A 25026-nucleotide genomic window follows, 5' to 3' on the forward strand; every position below is an offset into this window, starting at 1 on the left:
ACTTGGTGTAGGTAAGTCATTCACCCTTATTTTCAAATAATTAAAAATATTTACATATTTAAAATTAATTTTACTTTTCCGACTGTTATGGAAAAATATTGAAATTCTGTCAAACTTGACGGTCCGGGTGTTTTGCAAATTGACGAACGTAATTTGTCGTTGTAACTTGTGCATAAGGAGTGATAATTGATATTAAATTTTGATGGTAAAAAGTCGAGAGGTGGAGAGATAGAGATTGGCACATGTCACATCTCGAATGTGGTCAGAGTTAATCAAAGTAAATAAAAATTTTAATCATTATTAGCATTTACAACTTTTTATAAAACTCGCCCCTTCCCTCAAAATTAGCCATGAACGTTTGCTGAACTTTGTAAAAAGTCACGATTTTGCACATAAAGTAATTAGTTTACCGAATTTTGTAATTCAGGGAATACAATGTTAATTACTTTCGTCAACTTTCAGCATAAACATAATGAATTTTTTCCATATTTTTATAAAATTTATATTTCTATTTTAGTTGGACATACAGATAAAGGAGCCTTGCCGAAATGGATGGGAGAAGAAAATAGCCCTTACAAAAATCTCGGTAAAAGCATACAAATTAGAAGTATAAATTTATTATCATACGAGATGGACGAAATTAAAGCTAAGAAGGAGACTCAACGATGGTTGAGCGGTACGTGTTTCTTGGGTATCCTTTTTTAAACAAACTAATCCCGGAACAAATAGTCTTGCTATTTGCTAATAATTGTTAATCATAGTCTGACAAGAATAAAAAATGTTCGGTTGCTATCATGAATCCAATTACAATTATTTCAGATAACTTCACTATATTAATTGCCGAATTTAAATTTAAACGACGGTTGACCGGTAACCTGATGAATGTTTACATCCCTAGTACATTAGTGGTCATGCTGTCATGGCTCTCATTTTGGATCGATGTCCACGCAGCACCCGCACGAGTTACTTTGGGTGTGACTTCAATCCTGACTTTAGTCACTCATTTGGTGGAGTCCAGAAGCTTTGTGCCTCCAGTGGATTATTTGAAGGCTCTGGATATTTGGTTTATGTTCTGCATTGTTCTGATATTTTTATCTTTACTGGAATATGCTCTAGCTTACCAATCCACCATCAAAATGAAAGAGGTACTGTACGTTCAAATAATTTTATTAGCAGTAATAAATGATATTAAAAAAAGGTTTAATACTCAGACATAAAACAAACTGTTGTGTATTTCAAGTAGCGTAATAAGATAATATTAGTTGTGCTTATCAAAGTATTTAGTGTAAGAAATTATTATAATTTATAAATAAACAGAGAAAATTATAAAAATAATAATTTATATATATAAAATTTACTAATATAATACTCTTGGAAGTTTCCTGTGTGCAGCATTAGTACTTTAACGAATTGGAAGTAGAGGGTGGAAAAAAAAGTAACTTAACACCCCTGCTACAGAATATAGGACGTACTGTACCCCATTAATGTACATTGAGCATATCATGTAACGTGCATAACTCTCTAACCGTTCGAGGTAGGTTAATAAAACATCTCAGCAATCAACTCCTTGTGAAATTCTGACCCTAAATGATGCGTCAAATAACCACCTTGCCATTACCAGTTTCGGTGTCGCATTCAATTTCGCCGCCATCAAGATGGTAGCTGTGCGTGTAATACGCAACAGTTTGTTTTTTTCCTTTGGTATAATGTGACATGAAAGAATTAATTTTAAGTATAGTACATTCTATATTATGTAGGGATTTTAGGTGACTTTCTTTTCCACCCTGTATATTTTGCATTAGCGTATTGTGCATTACCCAAGTAATGAAATCTGTGGATTATAGGTATAACGCACCAATATAATGGATCGAGTTTCACATACACATTGGCCGCTATAATATAATGCGCTATAAATTCCTTCGCGATGTTTACGCAACGACAGTTATATACACGTCTATAATTCATAGAGTATCAATGCAATTAACATGGCGAAACGGCTTAACACATTTCATCCGTTGTTAACTTTGGCATTAAACGAAAGTTATCTGATGCATAATACTAATGTTACATTAGTACAGACATTTTATGGCAGTTTCATTATTTATTTGAAGATTTAGAAAAGTATGACGTAAATTTCCGAAAGTATTTCCTGTTAAACAAAAGGGTAATCCTTCACTTCATCTGTCAGGTCGTCTATAATAGGTATGACAATCATCACAGGAAGCAAACTGCACTCTTAAAAACACGTGGACCGACATAGCCCCTGTTTCTGTCAAAAATGTAATAGTACGATTAGTAGAGAGANTCTTGCTATTTGCTAATAATTGTTAATCATAGTCTGACAAGAATAAAAAATGTTCGGTTGCTATCATGAATCCAATTACAATTATTTCAGATAACTTCACTATATTAATTGCCGAATTTAAATTTAAACGACGGTTGACCGGTAACCTGATGAATGTTTACATCCCTAGTACATTAGTGGTCATGCTGTCATGGCTCTCATTTTGGATCGATGTCCACGCAGCACCCGCACGAGTTACTTTGGGTGTGACTTCAATCCTGACTTTAGTCACTCATTTGGTGGAGTCCAGAAGCTTTGTGCCTCCAGTGGATTATTTGAAGGCTCTGGATATTTGGTTTATGTTCTGCATTGTTCTGATATTTTTATCTTTACTGGAATATGCTCTAGCTTACCAATCCACCATCAAAATGAAAGAGGTACTGTACGTTCAAATAATTTTATTAGCAGTAATAAATGATATTAAAAAAAGGTTTAATAGCCCAAAACTCCAAGACCTCTTCCAATGTGGCCCAGAGAAACAAAAAGGTTGGACACCCCTGATTTAGTATATTTAAGTTGTCCTTCGCCTTTGATATTTAACCACAATTTCTTACTCTCCCAGATGTTATGTATACGTAACAGGGGAAAGTATTGGAAACGTGTTAAATTTGACCCTCAGAATTATTTGCAAATCTCCACGTTTTCAGACCTCCTGAACCTAAAAAAGTCAAAAGATTCCGTAAATATGTATGTGCGTGTATGTTGGTATCTGTTCTGCTCAATATCTCAGGATGCGGTTAAGATTAAGAAACAAAATTTGGCATATTGGCTCGTATATGAAGGGCATTGATACCATTAACCTAAGTTTGGTGGTTAAAAGACAAGGGGTGAAAAGATAGCATGCGGTCATATGACATATCTAGAGAGAAGGAATAATTGAGGATTTTATTCGTTATCATCATTTGAAATTTTCTTTTACAAAACTCATCTGTACCCTCAAAGTTAAGCGTTTCACCATTTTACAATAATTAAAAATATAGAAAATTTTTATAACAAAATATCATAACAGTTATTTACTATTTCACAACTTATTTATTATGATTAATAATACAAAAATGACTTTAAAATAAAATCTCTTAACAGTAAAGTTAAGTAATTTGTTGCTAGATTTCTTATTCCAGAGTTGGCAGCATAGATGTTACATGTAGGCTACCCAAGGCCATATGCTATATTCATTTAATCTATGTGAGAGGGCAACATGACATACTGTATTGGAAACGTGGAAACATAACAATCCATTGAGAGTTTTTTGGGTAAAAGTCTCGTCATATATGCCGTAACATACAGTATTTAACAATTTCAATTATAAAATACGATATTAAAACCATAATATTTTCATTTTCAGAATGAATTTTTTAGTTGACTGCCCTATGAAATTGCATGATTATCCCATTGATGTTCAGATTTGTCAGTTTTTACTTGGTGTAGGTAAGTCATTCACCCTTATTTTCAAATAATTAAAAATATTTACATATTTAAAATTAATTTTACTTTTCCGACTGTTATGGAAAAATATTGAAATTCTGTCAAACTTGACGGTCCGGGTGTTTTGCAAATTGACGAACGTAATTTGTCGTTGTAACTTGTGCATAAGGAGTGATAATTGATATTAAATTTTGATGATAGAAAGTCGAGGGGTGGAGAGATAGAGGGTGGCACATGTGGCATCTCGNGTATTTCCTGTTAAACAAAAGGGTAATCCTTCACTTCATCTGTCAGGTCGTCTATAATAGGTATGACAATCATCACAGGAAGCAAACTGCACTCTTAAAAACACGTGGACCGACATAGCCCCTGTTTCTGTCAAAAATGTAATAGTACGATTAGTAGAGAGATAACATTAATGTGTGTGCGAGCACACGCAGGAACACGACTTACACGTGATCCACGTTTATCTCCTCACCTCCTTCATTTCCGTATTGTAAACATTAATACCACCAATAATTCTTATACACACTTAAACGAAGGACTTCCGCCGTGCACAGAGTGTTTAGCTGGCGGAAAACGGGGGCGGAAAAGGAAGAGGAATGAGGGAGAGGTATTGACGTGCAGTTTTAGGATATAAGGCCGTAGACCCCCGAAAGGTCTAAAAGAAAACCGGCATAGCGAAAACCGAGTGTAGCGAACACCAATAATTGACTGCCTCCGCAATAAGCTAAGAGTACGTATTAGTGTTAAGTGGCTGTTAGTAGAAGTACTTATAAATCGTTAAAACTAAATTGAAACTGAACGCTAGCACGAATCTTAAGTCTAACTAACTGCTAAACAAACAGCGCGAAAGAAACAACCGAAGACAAAAACAAAACAGACTACACGGATGCACCGACAAAAGACAAACGAGCAAGACCCCAATTTTTTTTAGTAATTCTTATACAAAGAGTTACCGTGCCAAATTTCGTTTCTTAATCTTTACTCTATCCTGAGATATTAAACGAAATAGACACCTGCACGTATGGACGTAAGCACACCTACAAGGAAGCTCGCACACAGATATCCTGGAAATATTTCCTTTGTTCTTCTTACTTTTTTGGCTTTAGTGGGTCGATATTTCCAAATGACACGGTGAATGAAATAGACAAGATTACAATACTTTCTCCTATTACGTTGCAGTATAACAGCGTGGAAAATAAAACTACCCGATAAAATATCCTGACGTTCTATAAAGATTGATTTAAGTTCTTGCGTGCAGCATCTAACGTGCAGGAAAATGACCAGTTTGACGTCATATCTATGCTACGCAACGCATTGAGAAGTTCGCTGCACGCTAGAGATTACACGCGAATTTAAATCCATTTTAACGTTCAAGAATTCCAATTACGACACAAAAGGGAAGCCGTAGCAACCAAAAAATTTATAGAATACGACATAGTGTGCCTCCGTCTCTTAATTAAGCTTTTTATATCTGATCTCGAGTTTCAACTATCTAATTCCATTCTCGAGATTAACGAACGGCAGACACACGGAAGCCAGTGGAGATTTATAGCTCTTCAATTTTTTAATTGATGTCCAAGAAGTATAGTTCTTTTTAAATAAAACCTATACAGTAATAATATTATGTAAATCAAGTACTTTTATCCCTCTTTCCTAGTAAAAATTTGTTATAATTGAAGGTCCTAAAACTTCTAAATTTGTAAATATGTAAAACACTATATGACATAATTCTATCGATAGTTTTTCTGTATACATTACATTGAAATGTTTAGATATTAAAAATTTATATTTCTAATTTAAATTCTTATTTATTTTCAGAAAAAAGAAACTCGAGTTTATTCGATAGCTTCCCATCCGAAGGAAAAGAAACCGGGAATGATTCGTAGATGGTTGTGGCACATAAATGATATAAAGAACACTCTGATTGACTCAAAGCACGTAAATCCTTACGATAAAGTTTCCAGATATATATTTCCCTTCGCATTTATGAATTTTGCAAGCTTATATTGGATATATTATCTGGGCCCAATGAGATATGACCATGAAAGAGTATGAAAGTTTTCTCCTAATACTGTCAAACTTTTTAACTGTTCAACTTTGTTATTTAATTCCTTACAAATCTCGTAAAAAAGTTACAATGTTTAAATAAAATTTAAAAACGTATAAAGCCTTTATCCACCGAAAACATTTTTAACATTCAAACAGATTACATACGTAAAGACAAGTAACAAGATAAATAATTGCGATAAGATAATTGAGAATTTTTCACTGCAAAGTTGATTATAAAAAAGAGAAATTCTGTACTTTTTAGCCGGTACGACTATTTTTAAAGGAAAAGTATGATACACAGGGGCAAGCCACTACTAATTTGATGTGGAGAGCATATATTTTAAATTCCATAAATTAAGAATATGATTAAAAATTGCAGCTCTGCATTGTAACCACGTGACAATAAATATTTGTTCGTTCATATTATTTTTATACTTACAAAGGCAATTTCATTGGATAATTATTCAATAAAATTTTTATAAAAATACACTTTTATTCTACTTTATTTATTTTGTTTGAAAAGAAAGGAAATTAAAAATATAAAAATAAAATATTTATAATAAAGAGAAATTTTACAATTCGTTCCTGTAAAACTTTTTTTTTTCGGAAACACAATAAATCTACTCGTGTATTCATATTTCATAAACAACGTTTCAAACTATCTGCAATCGATTTCCATCATTCAATGTCGTGTTTTAATATAAAGAATTAAATTACCAATCGCCTTCGTCGCTAAATTTCATTAAGTAAAATTACCTTAAACCTGTGTTTAATAATTAACTACATGAATATATTGCATTACCTCAAATTAATTAAAAAAGCCAGAATGTCAAGTTCGATCCATCAATTTAAATATCTTGTTAGGTTGCGTGTCCATAAGGATCAATAAGTGTAACATCTGTATTTTACTTCTCATTATTATATATAAGCTGGCTTTTGACGGGATGGTCTCGCCTGTTTTCGTCATGATATTTGCCTTGACGTTACTCTTCTCTGCCACTTTCACTTCCCTCTTAGTTACTTGCTTGCGGTAAGATACTTATTCATTTCGTTAATTTATATGTAAAATAATTCTTTAAAGTAATATACATGCTGTAAAATGGTAATTATCGATTCATTTAAGTAAAATTAGCGATTTAAATGAATTATTATATCTTTCTCGGCTTCCCTGATATTTTATACAATTATATGATCCGGATAATTTCTATTTTTGGAAATTAAATGGATCAAATAATTATAATTTTTACAGCGGCAGGAGGATCCGGACTCGAATTCCTAGTGGTTTTTGTCCACTGGAACAAAAAACACTAGGAATTCTTCATGGGTGGTCTGCTTATATCATGTCTTATCCTTATCACTCGGGCGCGTGACTCATTGAGGGTCTTAAGGCCTTTTTAACATTATCCTAATTAACACAACTGAACAATTCTATTCTTACATTTCATGTCTGGTCTTGAAATCATACATTATTATTATTTTTAAGTGAAGCAGAAGATAAGAAAATTATTCCCGAAGGTTACAATCCTGACGTTCCACCAATGATTAATAGTGAGTGCAACATTAAATTTAATTAAGAAATTTTCTAGAAATGTTTACTTAATTCAATGAATTTTAACTTATATAAACAAATGTATAAATTTTAACAAGAACATATGACAATTATACCTATGAATGAAGATAAAATTACAGTTTATCTTTACTCGTACTCTGTGAGCAAGTGTTACAGTACACAGTATTTAATTACAGCACACCAGTGAACGAGTAGATGAAACCACCGAACACTGGTAGTCGGTGACGGGTTCGCGTCTGGCCAACGTGGAGTTTTCACGTTTTTGTTTTTTACATTTCGCTTCCAAACAACAAGCTTACACGTGGTTGCGGAATTGTGAGTGAAGGATTCCAAAATTTCCAGGTCAATATCCAAAAAGGAATTCTCCAGAAAATATTAATTTTTAATATCCTGGACCAATTTAATATAAAAGACCGGCCGCGAATAATAAAACCGTAAACGATTATCATAACAAAAGTACCAAATAAACTAATGTCCATGCTGAAAATTAAGAAATTTCTAACAATATACCTCCCTGAAATGAAATAAAAGAAAGCAGATGGTATAAAAACCCGATAATAAATAAATAATAAGAAAACAATCAAATCAAAGTTTAACAGAAACGATTATATGAGGCTAATTTAAGGTACAGTACATAATGTATGATGGCCTCAACAGGAACCTTCTCAATGATAATATGCATAACACCACCGTTTTATCCAGAGTGCAAAATGTGAAAGAAATTCGGCTTAAATTCAAGTAGAGTGGGAAGAGGGCGGAATTATTCTACAAGGGAAGATTTTAAATTCTTCTGTAAATTTATTCCCTGAAGGACCTAAACACTATTTCTGGTTTTACGTGATTTTATTAGAGATTTATAATCGGTTTAACTGATACTTTATGACACTATGTGCAATAAGTAAATTTTAATGTACTGTACAGCACACATTGCTGATAGAAACTGTAATGTTTGTTTGCTAAAGACAAATAAATACTATGTAGAATCTGTCCGCGATGTTTGCTCGCATTATGTTTATATTCCTTTGGACGCATGTTGTACCACATTGTACACACCATTTATTAAGCATTAGAGTAGTGATATAATATTTTATAAATTTAAGGTTTCCAAAGGTTTATCAGTTTCAATTAATTGTTTAGGTGACTATTGGATGAATGGATAGATTAAAATACGCAATCTGTCAAGAGTGCCTCCAATAAAAAATTTATGAAATAGTGATCCTTATTTAGGTATTATGCACGTGAAAAAAAATCCGGGAAATTGCACGTGACCAGACGATGGTAAGGCGAGAACGCGCGACTAGGGTTCAGTGGCTTTATCCACTCGGTCACTTTCTATTTTTTTTTTTTTTTAAATAAGTACAAGAAAAAAAGAGGATAAACCTAAAAATTTTATAAATCATTTAATTTTATGATATATTTTAAAAAATAAAATGTTAAAAATATGTTCAAAATTACAGAAAGTATCTTATAGAAATAAAATTACGTTAAAACTAATATTATTAATACATAAAAATACAAGTAACCTCATTAAGTATTATCGTTTATTATAATTTAAAGAAAACTTAAAATTTTAGAATTAATACGAATTTATTTTTTATTAATTTATAATTTTTTTCTAGATTTACCTTCATCGATTTATATTGCATGCCAAATACTCGGAATCGATCAAATAAATGAAGATACCATGGTGAGTTCAAACAACGTGTTTTTTTCATTAAATAATAACGATGTAAATAAATAACGCATAAAATAATTCGTGAATTTAAAGTTTTATTGTGATTTTAATATATTTTTCCAAATTAAAAATTGTTAGCAGCGTGTATTTCTACGTGACAAGTACTTAAACAAGCGAACCAATGATTTAGTCTGTTTCATTTGAAATGGACTATACTATTGATTTGTTTTACTGCTGTTTGTCACATAGAAGTACCCAAAATGGCAATTTAAACTCTTATTTTTCTTTTTTGAATAAATGTTAAGATACCTCATAGTTAAGTTTAGTTTATTTATATACGACAATGCGACACGTGGGCGAGCTTTCGAGGGGGACCTCTCAAATGCTCTTTTATGGGAAATTGGCCTGTATTTAGAAATGTGAATAAAACCTTGAATACTCCACGTGACAGCCTGTTTATCAGGCACGAACCCACGAACAACTATCAGTGCTCGGAGATTTTAAAATATCTCATAATTACCACAATAACACGATTCCTGTACCGAATATTTTGAAGTGTCGATGATACTATTTTATTTTTTTCTTTCCTAAAGTTTTCTAATTTGGAATTTAGAAATTTTAAAAAATTCCTAAAACTTTCCTAAATATTTATTATCATTATTTTTTTCAAAATTCATAGAAAATTAACGAATTCTATTTTCAAAATTCTGAGTTGCACGTTTATAGAATAATTAAATGGGATTATAACAGCAAAAAAATGTTTGGTTGTATCGGCTTCTGTTTTCCAGAATTTTTGGAAATGCTTTTTCCCATTAAAAAAACATTTACATTTTTCACGCCATTTACTGGAGATCGTGTGTGTAACTAAGGAGGCTCATCAGTCTTAAAGTAAATATTTGAGGAGGCTCATTTTGCCTAACCGGCATCATCTTTCGTAACTCTCATAAATAAATAAATAAATAAATAAATTTTTAAAATGTATTAAAAATTTACTATTACTATTCTTTAGGAGTTTCCATTTTGCATTGAGTGTTCTTTTGCAACTACATTTGCACCTTGTTCTCTTTCTATTGTGTCTTTTTTGTCAATTGTTTCCTCTTCGTGCTTTTCATTCCTCCTTTACTCCTTGACCTAAAATATAATTATTTGTTATCTTAAAAAACACAGATTATTAATTATTTGTAAAGTAGCTATTACAAGAAGCAAACTCGAGTATTCGTACAATACAGTGGGCTCAGATATAGGAGAAGCATGGTACTTTCGAACGGACTCTATACACAGGTGGCATTCCAATTTATTATTTTCACGTGGATAAAATCGATATTTCTTTTATGCATGTTGTTCCTGAACAACATACAAAAACAGAATCTAATTAATAAAGTGAATTAATTGATTGCTGTGGAGGATGATGAGGATAATTTCTATCGTCTTTACAATACATCTAAGGGCAAACGTGATTAAATTTTGAATTTGTTTATGCTTATCGAGGAAAATAAAGATGGAAATAAAGTTCAATATGAACAGATTATGCAGAAATATGTTTATCGAGTTTCAGAGTGGAGAGGTGTAGGGGGGTGGAACATCCTCTGAAACATCACGAAATGCATTGTCATCAGACTTAAGTGTAGAATTCTCGAAATAAATACGTCTTCGTTGTAGTGAATTCACACCTTCCCTATAGTAAATATTTTAACATTATTTTGAAGTACCCTGTACTGTCTGTAAATTCATATCATTTTTCAAAATTTGCCCGTGAAAATTTAAATCTAAAATTAAAGAAATTTATAGTTAAGTTCATTTTTTGAAATCCCGATTTATTTTTTTATCATTCACAGCGAGGTAGAATATACTGCATAGAGTGGCTGAAGCTACGCCATGTTTAAGGAAAATTAAATACACGTCCGCCATTTTCTTTTTAGTCAAGGGGCGGGGCATTTGTGTTATGTAGAGGAAACGAGGTGGAATATTCCAATTCCTCGATAGTGTCCGTCGTTGCCTACAAGAGCGCTGTAACTATAGTAACGGCCAATCTACGATGTATATTCTAGCTCGTTGATTATTCATTACTGCTTCGACATGACATATACAAATAATGAACAGCAGTAAAAAAGTACACCAGCAGTTAGTATTGATTTTTTCGTTTTTCTTTATTCTTCCCATCTATTTCTGTAATAATTAATGATTTTCCCTTTATATAGAATCATAAACATTAATTTTAGTGTAAAATCTTGTTACTCTCCCGGGAAAGTATTGTAAACGTGCCAAATTTGAGCCTCTGGATTTTTGCAAACCCCGACATTTTTAACCTCTGAACAAAAAAAAAATCAACGGGAAAATTCCGTAGATATGTAAATGTGTGCGTGCATGTGCGTATGCGTGTGTGGGCGTCCATTTAATTTAATGTTCTCAGGATGGGGTAAAGATTAAGTAACGAAACTTGTCATGGTAAACTGTATATAAAGGAATTGATGTTATTAAATTTTAGAATATGTAACTCGTGGGAATAATACCATGATACTAACTCAAAGTTAAAATTGCGTGTAGCGCCATGTGTTATAAGATGTTATTAAAACTAATTTTTAAAATATTAATTATTGTAAAAAGGTAAAACAGGCGCAATTGTGAATGCCAGGTTGCAATTTTTAACCATATTTTTAATAATATTTTAATTTAAATTATAGCCTCTCCACCTCAAATTAGTATTGTTTTTGTCCCTGTACATCATACTTTTCCTATTAGCAATAGAGTCGTGCGGATCATCTATCTAACACCTCTTAGGAAAACATATTTGAATTGAAATGACGTGACTTTCGGTTTGTACCAGAAGTTCTTAGATAATTAATCGGAACAATCTGCCCCTGTTATTTCTATATCTGGTCTCGTTCTTCATCTCTCTCTATAACTCGTTTTCGAGATTGAGGAAAGACAGACAGACGATTGTGGGAATTTATACGTCTACAGTTTTTTCAAATTGAAGCTCAATGATTTATTACGGACAGTAAACAGTAGGCATGAGAATAATACTTGTCATTTTTATACAGTATTTTATTACAAAAAAGTAATAAGTAGTAGCACATGCACAAATTCTCGCGGCTATATTTTGCTCTAGAATGGATCCTGATTAAAATGTATGTGTATTCGTATAGCTTTGAATCCCAAATGGTGTTTCGTGCTCAGTTGGAGCGATCGAAAATAAGCGATTTTTACTCGCAGAATAGATCATCCTGTCAAAAGAGCTCAGATATATTAGCACAAAACTAATCTTTTGCCTTTAACCATCTGTTATGAAACTTTTGTTAAAAAGTAAATTTTATTTATAATTCCCCTGCGTTTTGTTGAAAATATCGAAATTTTGCAGAAAGGTCTGTGTATTAGAGTGGTTAATGCGATTAAATTTTGGTAATTGAAGGTGGAGGGAGTGAGGAAATAAAGGGGTCGTGTGTAATAGGGTATCCAGTAGGGTCGGATTTAATGACGATTTTACTCGTTATTGGCATTTACAATTATTTATGAAACCCATCCCTCCCCACAAAATTACGCTTTTTGCCATTTTATAATAGTTAAAAATATAAAAAGTTATTTTAATAAAATATGATAACAGATGGCGCCAGCAAATGTTGCCGGAAAAGTTAAGCAACTCGCTGCTGGAATTTTTCTTTTTAATAGTTTCAAAGCCTTTCTAGTTTGCTAAGATAAATGAGAACTTAAAATTGTTTTAGGACTTCCATCTGATTTTGGGACTGATTGCAGTTTGGAAGGATCCGAGATTGAACTTAGACCATTTAGTTTCCAAATATCCCGTAATTTTTCCAAGTAATTTAGTAAGTAAAATCTGGAAACCAGACTTTGGATATCCAAATACGAAAAAGGTCGAAGCATTCGAAGAAACTTCAAAAATTTCCGTTATAAAAATTCTTTCTGACGGATCGCTATTTGCACCCATCAGGTATTTAATTAAAATTCAAACGTTATTACATTAAATATTGAAAAAAATTTTATATTTGATCGAATTTTGCTTCATTTCAATGCGGTTTCGTACGTTTTAAAGCCGTAATATTTCAAATTTCAGGATAAATTTTTTAGTCGACTGTCCAATGGAACTGCATAATTATCCGATTGACGTTCAGATTTGTAAGTTCTACGTTGGTTTAGGTAAGTCATTCATTATCCCTGTTGAATAATAGAAAAATGTAATTCCTTCTTTACTTATTTAATGTTTTATATATTTACTTTATAATCGATAATAAAATAATAAATTGTTCAACTTTCACTTATTTGCAATTTTCAATAACTCAAATTTTTAGTAATTCTTATTATGAAAATTTACGTTGAATTGTAAAAGCATTTACCTTTATAACTTTTTAATTATTTTTCATGTGTACTTCTTTTACGAATGTAAATAAAACGAAAGTTTACATTCGTTTTATTTATAGACAATTGTTTCCCATTTTTACCTTAATCTGGCCAATAGTTCTAATTAAATTAAACAAAACATATATCATGTGATCAATCAAACAGAGAAGGAATATTTAAATATTTGATCATAGATTGAATTGGGTTGACAAAAAGCAATTCAACACGTGGATGATGTACCACGGATGATGCCAACCAAATCTGTAAGGAAACTGGTCCCTATTTATTCGTTTTACACGTGAAAAAAATCTCGGGTAACTTTACGTGAAATACCCTTTAACGGAATTTGAATTTCATTGAATTACTGTATATGCTCGAAAAATTACATATTACCCGTATTTCTATTTATTCAAGTTATCATATTATTCAGTCACCGAGTATGCTTGAAAGCAAAGATTTCAAAAATATTTTAAGTATGCATGCTTTATTAATTCTGTACGATGCATTTCAATGACAGAGGTTATATGTGTGTTATAATGAAAACTGGATTTCAACGTACAATAAAATACTATACATTATAAATGAGAGATATGGTAAATTACTCCTAACAATTAAAACGAGAAAAGAGGCAATCAAGTTTTTTCTTATAAAAAACATGATCCAAGAACCCTACACTATTAACAACATGATAGTCAGGTTCAATGACTGTCCAGCTCTATCCAGTCTATCCAGCTCAGGACCCTGACTGTCGCATCAAGGCTGGTATTATCACCAGGAACAAAAACATTATTGTCTGCCTTGTCTCCCAACACACCACAAAATACATCACCACCGTCTGTGTTACAGACAATAACACTCACCTTTACATATGTTCCGTCTACATTCCAGATATCACTAACATTGGAACGGCCATAGAAGACATTCATCACCTCCTAAACTCATACAAAGATAAACCAATCCTAATAGGAAGTGACTTCAATGCCAGGTCGCAGACTTGGCATAGTCCAAAAGATGATCCTAGGGGTAACGTAGTTAACGAAACCATGGCCCAACACAACCTTACTCACTTGAACACCAGCACCCTTCCGACCTACTCCTGTACCATGGGGGAAGTTGATCGACCTAACGTTAGGAAACAGTCACATCACCCCTAGAGTCAACCACTGTTACACTACTGACATAGATTCTGCCAGTGACCATAGATATATCTTCACCGTACTGAACACTAGATATATCTTCACCGTACATAGCCAGTGACCATAGATATATCTTCACCGTACTGAACACTATTAGTAATACTAATAATCATAGTTTTCACTATACTCGCACTAACTAGCAATTATTCCGCGACATCTTCATAACATTTGGGCTGGTATCCCTCACCACAGTAACTATACTCAGGACTGCTTAGACCATCTTGTCACCAGGCTTACAAATACAATCACTAACTCTCACGTTATTGCCTCCGAGATCAAACATTGTAAACACAAAAAGGTTCCTTGGTGGACCACTGAGCTAGAAAACAAGAAAAAGTTGTTAGGAGATTAAGGAGGCAATTTAAAAATGAACAAGACTCAGACATTAAAGTCACACTTAGAGACCAGTACAGACACGAACACAACACTTACAAAACCCTTATAAATAAAACAAGGACTAAAGCTTGGAAGGATTTCTGTGCAAACACTTGCAGTCGCAATCCCTGGTCTTAACCATACTTCTTAGCTCGTCAGGAGATACGCCAGCTCCAAACCCCCTTCGCTATCCACCTCCCTGATGGCCGCTACACCAACAACACGGAAGAAACTATCACGCACATCCTCACCAGCCTTTATCCTTTGGATGATCCACAGCAGGATGAAAATACACAAGCAGTCATTCAGAGTTCTACACTCATATCACCTTATATAGACAATGATCACAACTTCACCTACATTGAGGTTTCGAATGCCATCTGTTCGCTTACCTATAACAAAGCCCCATGTCTTGACGGCATAATCACTAGGATGATACACGTAGGATAAAAACACGCGTTTGAGGCCAATCCTACAGCGTTTGTAGTTCTTTTCAATATCTGCTTGAACATTGGCTTTTTCCTACTCAGTGGAAAAAGGCTAGTGTGAAATTGATTCCCAAACCCACCAGTGCTAATACGTACAAAAAATACAGGCCGATCTACCTCCTCCCAACTCTAGGAAAAGTGTTAAATGATTAATAGGATCACATGGCATCTACGTAAGCGTAGAGCCTGCATCAAAATCAGTTCGGCTTCTATAAAAACAAAGGTACAGTAGATGCCATCCATCAGGTCGTTAATTACATCCACCAGGCTAAACGAAACAATCAGCATACCGCAATTATCACTATTGACTTTAGAGGTGCCTTCGATCTCGCCTGTTAACCTTTTATCCTGCACACATTACATGCTCATCACCGCCGTCAAAATCTTTACAAACTTCTTCAGTCCCATCTTAGCAACAGGAGTGCAAATGTTTATACAACACAAAATAACAGTCATTCCCATCACTCGAAGCTGTCCTCAGGAATCCAGATCCGGTCCTGGTCTCTGGAACATAGCCTATAACTATTCTGCACTTAAACGACACCCTGTCTCCTGGCTGCCGCATACAGGGCTATGCGGAGACACTATTATCCTAGCTTCACACAGGAACAGTGAACGCTTACAGGATGTATGCAACGACATTATCAATAACATTCATCAGTGGAGTATTAAGCATAGGCAACCCATTAACACAGACAAATGCGAAAGCATTATAGTTGGGAGAAACGCGCCACTCGTCAGGAAGCTTACCCTTCGAATAGGTGCTCACAATAAAGCAAACAACGGGAATTAAATATTTAGGTGTTATTCTTGACAAGAGACTTAACTTCACACCCCACATCAAATACATGACAAAGCTAAAAAGACGGCCAACGCTCTCATTAGTATTGCTAGGAACACATGGGGCCTTGGCCCTAACGCTACTAAGCTTATTTACAGGGGCGCAATTCAGCAAGCACTCCTCTATGCCATACAGGTCTGGGGCCATGTGGCCGCCAAAGTCCATAACCATATAAAACTGTTATCTGTTCAAAGGATTGCAGCTCTCCGCATTTGTAAGGCTTATACGATCGCACCCACTAGTGCCCTTTTGGTTAAGTCAGGATTGACCACTATCGACTTAGAAATTAAACGCATTATTGCCAAATAATGCGTTTAATTTTTGGCAGGAAAATCTCGTCACCTTACCCTGGCGAGATTATAGCGACTCGGATATCAACAAAATGATTAGAGTAAGTAAGATTTTCCCCAGTTTGACCTTGATCGATGATATCAAAAAATTCAGCATCGACAAAAATACCCTCTGGACTTATGATTACCACCCCTCCCATTAGCTTGCCCCTGACGTTTACTTCAAAGGTCCAGGTGATCATCCCGTGTTTAGGATTTACACTGACTGTTCCAAGATGAATGACGATGTGGGTGCCGCTTTTGTAGTTTACTCCGACTTAAGCCGAGCTTCACAACGCTTGCTTCCATCTAGGTACACACTGCTCAATAACAGAGACAGAAACTTTAGCTATTTATAAGGGCTTAAATCACATTAGGCGTAGGAAAAACAAAAGGCACTAGTTACACTATCGCATTTATTCTGACTGTAGGGTAGCTTTACACAGGTTTACGAAATCTGATAGCCGCTTAAACCTCGTCCATCTCATACACCACATTCTCAGACAACAAATTAGAATAGACAACGACATTAGAATAGATTTCCAATGGGTCCCGGGTCATGCGGGGGGGGGTTCTCGGCAACGAGACTGCTGACTGTCTTGCCAAACAAGATGCGAAGTCTTCAGTTCACTAGAACTTTCAGTTACATTCCTACCTCATACAGTACGTCAACAATCACGTCAAGAAGCAAATCTTCATTCTCTGGCAAGACAGGTGGGACCGTCACACCACTGGTAAGCTCACCTACACTTTTATTCCCAAGGTTGACACTACTGCGATTCTTCGCCTCTTTTACCTTAGTTTCACCCTCACTCAGCTACTTCCAGGACACGGCAACTCTAAGCAATACTTGCATAGACTTAACCTTGGGGACAATCAACAATGCAATTGTGGTATTCAGGAGGACCAAACACCACTTTACTTACAATAGGTACAATCACATTAAGGATAGTTTAATGGGAGCTGCTATTCTCGAAAGGTACAACTGGCCTTGCAACTCACACCAACTTATTCACACGCTAACAACGTTCCATCATCTACTCGCATTCATATCCCTTAGTGGGGCTCTTGAGAGCACTCACTTCGAGGGCACGGATGGCAATTACTTTTCCTTGCTTGTTTCAACTGTCGATATTTAGCTGCCTTTCAACTTTGTATTTTAATTCTTATTTTCTGTCTTCTTTTTTCAGTCTAAATTCCTAGTTGTAAGTTAGATTAGGGACTCTTAGCTTGGTTTCCGGTTAGGTTATGATAAGTTAGGTGAAATTAGACTAGAGTTTGTTAGCTTTAGTCGTCTGGTTAGGTTCTTCCTAGGTTATGGTAGGTTAGTTTAGTTACTGAGTAATTTAACGTTTAAAAAATTAATAAATACAAATAAAATAATAATTATAATAAATAAATTAATTAATTAAAAAAATTCGAAGTTTTGCACGTTTGTCTCTGTCGGTCCGTTCGTCCCGTTTAGTTTGTCGTTGTGTTTGTTTGTTTTCACACTGTCTTTCTAGCTGTTAATTAATTTAATAGTATTGAGATTCGCGCTCGCGTTCAGTTTTATTAGTACTAACAAGTAAGTAGATATAAGTTTTCCTACTAACAGCCACTTGGCACTAACTTCCACACTTAACTATTCGTGGAGGCACTCAATTATTGTGTTCGCTACACTCAGATTTTCTTTTAGACCAGTGATTCTCAAACTTTTTGGATCCACCGCCCCCTTTGTTCCATAAAGTTATACCCAACGCCCCTAACCCATTCTCTCTTGTGTGAGAAAAGGATTGGAAATATTCTTAGGAAAACTTTTCTATGAATCTCACACTTTGTGCCCTTACTGTACATTGTTCTCATCATCTGGAAACCATTAAATGCAATGTTTCCTCTTATCAGCCCCAATTTTGCCTTTGGTCACCGTTCAATACCCTGCCTCTATCATAGATCTATTCATCGCGCCAGAATGGGGCGTTATTGCTTACTTTGAAAAACGCTGAGCTAAAATAAAAGTCAATGTGTTAGAAATATTCAAGTTGTGACCTTCAATAAAAAATAAAAAATAAATAAAATGTCAACATTTTATATATATTCCGTCAAATTTTTATATATAGAATTTGTCTACGCCCCCCAATTCTCTTTGAGCCTTCTACTGCCCCCCTGAAAGCCTCCAGCGCCCACAAGGGGGCGTTATCGCCCACTTTGAGAAACGCTGTTTTAGACCCTTCAGGAGACTACGGCCTTGCAGCCTAAAAACTGCACCCCAACATCAAACATAGAGGGGAATGTAGCCTTATGTACGCCGTTCAGAGGGATACCACCTTTCTCTACTGTCTATCTCCTCTCACTCCTCTCACTCCTTCCCCTCTCCTTTCCATTACCCTCTTTTCTGCCGGCTAAACACTTCGTGTACGGCCGATGTCTTTCTTGTATATGTGTATAAAAACATGTTTATATTATAGTTACACATACAGATAAAGAAATCAGTTTAGAATGGATGGGAGAGAAGAACAGTCCTTACAAGCATCTTGGTAAAAGTATACAAGTCAGAAATATTAATCTGTTAAAATACGAGACGGATGATATCAGATCTAAAAAAGTTACACAGGTTTGGGTGAGCGGTAAGTTTATTATTATTATTTTGATTAATTGCAATTATTTTTAATAAATTCTTCTACTGGGACGTATATCCAAATTATTACCAAGTAATTAGTCGATTTCTGTAATTAATATTTGTATAGATTTAATATTTCATAATATTTAAATCAGGCATGGCCAACATACGGCCCGCAGGCCGGATCCAACCCGTCTAATGAATTTATGCGGCCTGCGATTAATCTTTTAATATTAGCAACTCAAGTCCGAATAGCTCGATGAAAAATTCTAACGCCTAAAAAAAAAAAACATGACAATGTGAAAAATGTATCTGCAATCTCTATGTACAATTTAGTCTCTACGGGGTGACACCACAATGAGATCTCGCACCACCTCAAAATCTTCCTAGGCCAGCCTCTGGTTCGGCCCGTGAAAAAAGTTTTTTTTCCAATTCGGTCCGGGGGCAAAAACTGTTGGCCACCCCTGATTTAAATGATTAATAATGCAGGATCAGAGCCGTGTGCTAGATATTAAAATAGTAGTATTTTACAATAATCATTTTTTATAACTTAGTTATTAATATTTACAATGCAATTATGTAGATTATATAATCATATATTTAATTTATTTAATTTTAAATATGCCCTGGGGTTTACTATTGTCTTGTCCTTGTACGTGATACTTTTCCTACACATTCACAAACTATAGTCTTAGTACAACTTAAATTGTATACTATATACAGTAAGACCCCGCTTAACAATGATTCTATATAACGCGGTCTCTCGAAGTCTAAGAAAAAGCTCAAAGTTTACTCCGATTTAAATTATCGCGGCATTTTATCGATTCGTATATAATACGATTATTTGCGAACACAAACCAATCAGCAATAGGTGGAAAAAAGGTGTACTTTCTTTTAATCTATGTTTGTTTGATGCAATTTGGAAAAAATATAACATTATGGATGCCATAGGCAATATCGACTTTATCGGTTAATTATTAACCGATTAATATCCAATTAACCGATTAGAATTAACCGATAAATTAACCGATAAATGCGCGAACGAAGTGTGGAAGAAGTTATGGCTGAAGGTATCCATGGATTCTCAACGAGAAGAGCATATCGCTGTATCGTTAGGTTGGCTGTATCGTTAAGTTGATCAAATTGTCAACCTAATCGATACAGCAGGACAAGGAGATGCAGACGAACAGGATGTTGAAGAGTTACTGCAGGTTTCTGGTGAAAGTCTTATCAACGACGACCTTCAAGAACTGGCAGAACACGGAATCTATGTAGAACTAGAAAGTAATGATTCTGAGAACGAAGAACCCAAAAAATTTCTCTACAGATTTCCTTAGTAAAAGTTTGGTAGCGATAACAGAAATCGTTGATCAAACTGTAGTGAATGATCCAGATTTTGAAAAGAGTGCAAAAGCAAAACGAGGCATTTTGGATGCGATCTTCTGCTACCGAATTTGCTTAACGAAAGAAAAAAAAAAGCGAAAAATGAAACTTCACGATTTTATTGCAAAAAAACAAAAATTTCAGAAAAGTCAGGATATTCGTCACAAAAAATGAACTATTAATGTAAAAAAATGAACTATCTAATATATTATACACTAGCAGACCCCGCCACGCGTTGTTGTGGCTCAAAATGTATCTACAGTATTATAAATTTATAACACTTCCCCGTGGGGGGAGATTTTTCGAAAAATTTCTTCTTAGTGTACATTCTGTTGACGTGCCCTATTAAAACGCAAAACACCGCATCTAAAATAGTATAAATAGAAGCAGAGTTCTTTACGGTAAGCCTTAATCCTAACCATCTCCCTTCAGTGGGGTTGAATTTCGACATGTATATTATATAAAAACACGTGCGTATTCAAATGCAGCGTTGTGTCAAAATTTCAAAGGAATCGGTAGGAACAAACNAAAATATTCACAATTTTATTTAAATTATTTCAGGTAACTTCACTGTGTTAATTGCCGAATTTAAATTTAAACGACGTTTGACCGGTAACATGATGAATGTCTACATCCCTAGTACACTAGTAGTCATGCTGTCATGGCTCTCATTTTGGATCGACGTCCACGCAACACCCGCACGCATCACTTTGGGTGTGACTTCAATCCTGACTTTAGTCACTCATTTGGTACAGTCCAGAAGCTTCGTGCCTCCTGTGGATTATTTGAAGGCTCTGGATGTTTGGTTTATATTCTGCATCGGTGTTATATTTTTATCGTTGCTGGAATACGCATTCGCTTATCAATCCGTCATCAATGTAAAAGAGGTAAGTAAAATAAACTGTTTCCAACTTAACATTCAAATATGAAATAAAACAGTTTAAAATGCAGGCCTTAAACATTTTGTCGTGTAAAGAAAATAGTTTTAATTAATGAACACCATTATTGCTCACGTTTTTTGAGATTGGGGTGAATGATAGTGAGTTGACATCACCATTATCATATAATGTACTTCACTGCAATGCACTTTTCGGGCAGACATGATTAAATATTACACTTGGCTACATTTAACATTCGGAGTGGTGAAGTACATCATTAAATATATTGTCTTGGCAGTTTGATGTGTCCTCAAAGATTCGATCTTCTATTTTAATTAGAAATGAACATTTGAGCTACATGATTTGAAGATTTTATTCAAAGCAGGTTATTAAATAAAAGCGTTTAATAATAACAACATCGTATGACTCGTTTTTCATCGAGCTGATAGCTCATATTATATAGTATAGGTTGTTCCACTCGAAAGTACTCAATTTTAATTCGCCATAAAAAATGAATGGTTTAAGATATATAAAAGCAACAAGTGGCATCGGGTGCAGAAACTCATCACGTTTTATAAATATTTTTTCCATGCTGCAAGATGAGGCAAAAGCCGAATTTTTAGCATTTCTGTCCAGTCATGGCTTCGCCACAGGAGAAAGCGCAAGTCGTAGTCTGGTATGCCATATAGCGTAGCCACTAAGATCTTCTGATATGACATGACCTCTTTAATATTTTTTCTGTGAAGTTACGTGTAAGATCTGGTTTATGCATGTTTGGTTAGAGACCTTCAAGCTACAGCGTACATAGCAAGAAATTGCCTACCGTCTTTATGTTGTCACTGTGAATATTAGAAAGCATATAGGAATGTGGTGATTTTTTCGTGAAATTTAGTGAGTTCTTCTCTCATACGAAATTTTTGTTGAACTTATACCTACAATTGTTAATTTTTTATACCTACATTGAATTAGATACTTTCGTGTGGAACTCCCTGTACATATAATTTCTAATAAAATCTATTGATTACCTTGTATTTCCGTTATTTAGAATATTTTCATTGCAGTTATTAGTACCGTTTAATTTATTAATAATTTAATTATTTGAAATGTAAAAGAAATATATTTAAAATCAGTAGTACCGTTAAGTTACAAGGTGCATTATTCTGTTATACTTTTTTAATCAAATTTCATACAGCTGAATAAGCAAACCAATGACAAGCAACTCGTTTCATATTGGTTTGATTATTGAGCTGCATGAAAACTGTTTTACCGGGCAACTCACCCAATGAGAGCATTATACTTATAAAATATCCGCTGGAGAAAAATTTAGTTCTAAAACTCACCACTTTGGGACTTTCGGCGTTGTGAGTGCCAGCTAATTAAATTTCAGATCCTATAAAGTAATTAAATTATCCTTTTTCCTTTTTAAAATCTTTAAAACTTCGACAAGTAAAGCAGATTTTAAACTACAATATTTATTTATTTATTAGTATTTTGAACAATTATGTATTAGACAGATTTGATTAATTCTTAGAACTATTTTTTTTGTAGATGTTATCTTAAAATATTCAAAAAATTAAAATATATACTTATTACTTGATATTCTTTTAGGAAAAAGAAGTTCAAACTCCTGCATTGGAGTCAGATCAGAAGAAAAAGAAATTATCTACAACAGTTAAAGGATGGATGTCACACTTGAAAGATATAAAGAACACTCTGATTGTGTCAAAGCACGTAAATTCTTATGATAAAGTGTCCAGATACATATTTCCCTTTGTATTTATAAATTTCGTTAGCTTCTATTGGTTATATTATCTGGGTTGCAGATATACTCATTCAGAAATGTGACTATGACAAAGTAAAGTAAACATTTCAGTTACTTTAGAGGTTTTTGGTGGTGATTTAGTAGTTATAGTACTTTCAATATTTTAACCAGCTAAACTTTCCTTCTATCATCAATTTAATGCAATATGATTTACTTGAATATTCTTCAAAATAGTTGCTTGATTTGATATCATGTGAGAAAGTTTCTTCGAAATTAAAAGAAAGAAAACCACCATTAGATGATTTAATGGTGCTTATGTTAAACTATAGAAAAATTTACACATTTTGAAAAAAAATATTTATTGGCAATTAACTCAATAACGATTACACTTTTGTCTTGTATGTAATCACCATCAATACCAATCATATCTGCCACCTTTTCTGCAAACGTTCGATCACGTGAGCTATAACGGGGTTTTACTTCGAAGAAAGTCTCGAGCGTCGTTCACGCATGAGTATTGTCATTGAACTGTGTATTGCCAATATGGCGCGAAATAGATCACAGTCAATTGGCACCAAGTATGGCCAGTAAAATGCATGAGACAGACAGCCCGGCTTCTTTAATCTTTGCTTTATGTGCTGACGCGTTGTTATGATGGTATCAGACTTTGTCAATTTTTGACGTGTATGGGAACACTCAAATTGTGCTAATTCTCTGGTGATCAACCGTAGAGTATCCTCTATCAGTTTCAGAACGTTATCATCAATGGTGCAATCGCTGTTTGGATATCTAGCCTCGAGTCCGATTCGATTGTGAACGTCACCTGGTACCAACTAGTTTAGTAAATGGTCTCCGAACGAACTGATACTACGTGATGTTCTCAACACGTCAGTGCTGCTACTTACATAATTCGAGGCTAAGAACTCAGGATGACGTCCATCTTGAAGCGATGGAAATCTCCAGATTAAAATTTCTCGAACCAATTATAGTGGGTCTTCCTGTTGACAATGTCCTCTCCAAATTGCCTTGTAAATGAGATCGCGAGCTTCATTGTGCCCACTAAATTACAGAGCAACAACAGAGAATCGTTCATTCGAAACTTCCATATTATCAGACACGGTTTATAAGACTATTTCCAATAAAACATGACAAAATGTTCTCTGGTTACGCTACTTAAATACCCACATCGAACGTTCCAGAACATTTTTTCCAGTCGTTTCTAGAGAAAATCAAAATGTCTAAGTTTTACCTTTGCAATCTGTAGCTATGTTATTGTGGATTATCTCGATTTTTCTCTAATTTCAAATAAAATTATATTTGTATATATAGTAAAAATGCAAAATTTTAAAAAATTTAAAAAATGTTCAAGTCACATAATTGGTTTTAAATATTTCAAAGAATACTAAAAAATTATTCACATTATGATAAAGTACAAATAAAGGTTTGTTGTAAGATGTGTAATTCGTCAAATATCGAATTTTTTCGGCATAACATGAACCTGTAAATTATTTACATTGTTTACTGTTGATGACAAAATATTATTTGCTTTATACAGTATATATTTATTCTTCCATCAAATTCCAATCAATACATACTGTACATAAATATAGATGTAATTTTTAGTATAATTTTCTGTAAACGGATATTAATTAAAACGTTTGCTATTTAATCTAATAGAATGTATTGGTTGAATAGTTGAAAGAGGAAGTATAGAAATCAGAATGCCAGAATGAGTTTGGGTCGATCCAGATAT

The 25026-nt window shown here is 34.1% G+C and overlaps 3 protein-coding genes across 3 annotated transcripts; all 3 read left to right on the forward strand.

Moving 5' to 3' along the window:
• Positions 1 to 355: 355 nt before the first annotated feature.
• LOC111636308 (glycine receptor subunit alpha-4-like) lies at positions 356 to 1217 on the forward strand. The gene is made up of 2 exons (XM_023381526.1): positions 356 to 676; positions 820 to 1217. The coding sequence occupies exons 1-2, from the start codon at positions 436 to 438 to the stop codon at positions 1215 to 1217; spliced, it is 639 nt and encodes a 212-aa protein (XP_023237294.1). The 5' UTR covers positions 356 to 435.
• A 1129-nt stretch (positions 1218 to 2346) lies between these two features.
• On the forward strand, positions 2347 to 6146 carry LOC111636312 (glycine receptor subunit alpha-2-like). Its single transcript, XM_023381529.1, has 2 exons — positions 2347 to 2721; positions 5594 to 6146. Exons 1-2 carry the CDS (start codon positions 2371 to 2373, stop codon positions 5828 to 5830), a joined length of 588 nt encoding a protein of 195 aa, XP_023237297.1. The 5' UTR covers positions 2347 to 2370; the 3' UTR covers positions 5831 to 6146.
• Positions 6147 to 6492: 346 nt separating this feature from the next.
• On the forward strand, positions 6493 to 24561 carry LOC111636309 (glycine receptor subunit alpha-3-like). The gene is made up of 8 exons (XM_023381527.1): positions 6493 to 6854; positions 7308 to 7372; positions 9014 to 9081; positions 12789 to 13015; positions 13139 to 13221; positions 19099 to 19257; positions 21195 to 21520; positions 23120 to 24561. Exons 1-8 carry the CDS (start codon positions 6769 to 6771, stop codon positions 23354 to 23356), a joined length of 1251 nt encoding a protein of 416 aa, XP_023237295.1. The 5' UTR covers positions 6493 to 6768; the 3' UTR covers positions 23357 to 24561.
• The last annotated feature ends 465 nt before the right edge of the window (positions 24562 to 25026 follow it).

This window comes from Centruroides sculpturatus, unplaced genomic scaffold, assembly GCF_000671375.1.
Source record: "Centruroides sculpturatus isolate CEXI.00-Female unplaced genomic scaffold, Cexi_2.0 scaffold936, whole genome shotgun sequence".
NCBI lineage: Eukaryota > Metazoa > Arthropoda > Arachnida > Scorpiones > Buthidae > Centruroides > Centruroides sculpturatus.

Bases quoted from the DNA above. Each gene is read 5' to 3' on its own strand.
- LOC111636309 (XM_023381527.1), top strand. From the start codon at position 6,769: ATGGTCTCGCCTGTTTTCGTCATGATATTTGCCTTGACGTTACTCTTC. The intron at 13,222-19,098 runs GTAAGTCATTCA...TTTATATTATAG, and splicing joins TAAGTTCTACGTTGGTTTAG to TTACACATACAGATAAAGAA. The intron at 19,258-21,194 runs GTAAGTTTATTA...AAATTATTTCAG, and splicing joins TACACAGGTTTGGGTGAGCG to GTAACTTCACTGTGTTAATT.
- LOC111636312 (XM_023381529.1), top strand. From the start codon at position 2,371: ATGAATCCAATTACAATTATTTCAGATAACTTCACTATATTAATTGCC. The intron at 2,722-5,593 runs GTACTGTACGTT...ATTTATTTTCAG, and splicing joins CCACCATCAAAATGAAAGAG to AAAAAAGAAACTCGAGTTTA.
- LOC111636308 (XM_023381526.1), top strand. From the start codon at position 436: ATGTTAATTACTTTCGTCAACTTTCAGCATAAACATAATGAATTTTTT. The intron at 677-819 runs GTACGTGTTTCT...CAATTATTTCAG, and splicing joins GACTCAACGATGGTTGAGCG to ATAACTTCACTATATTAATT.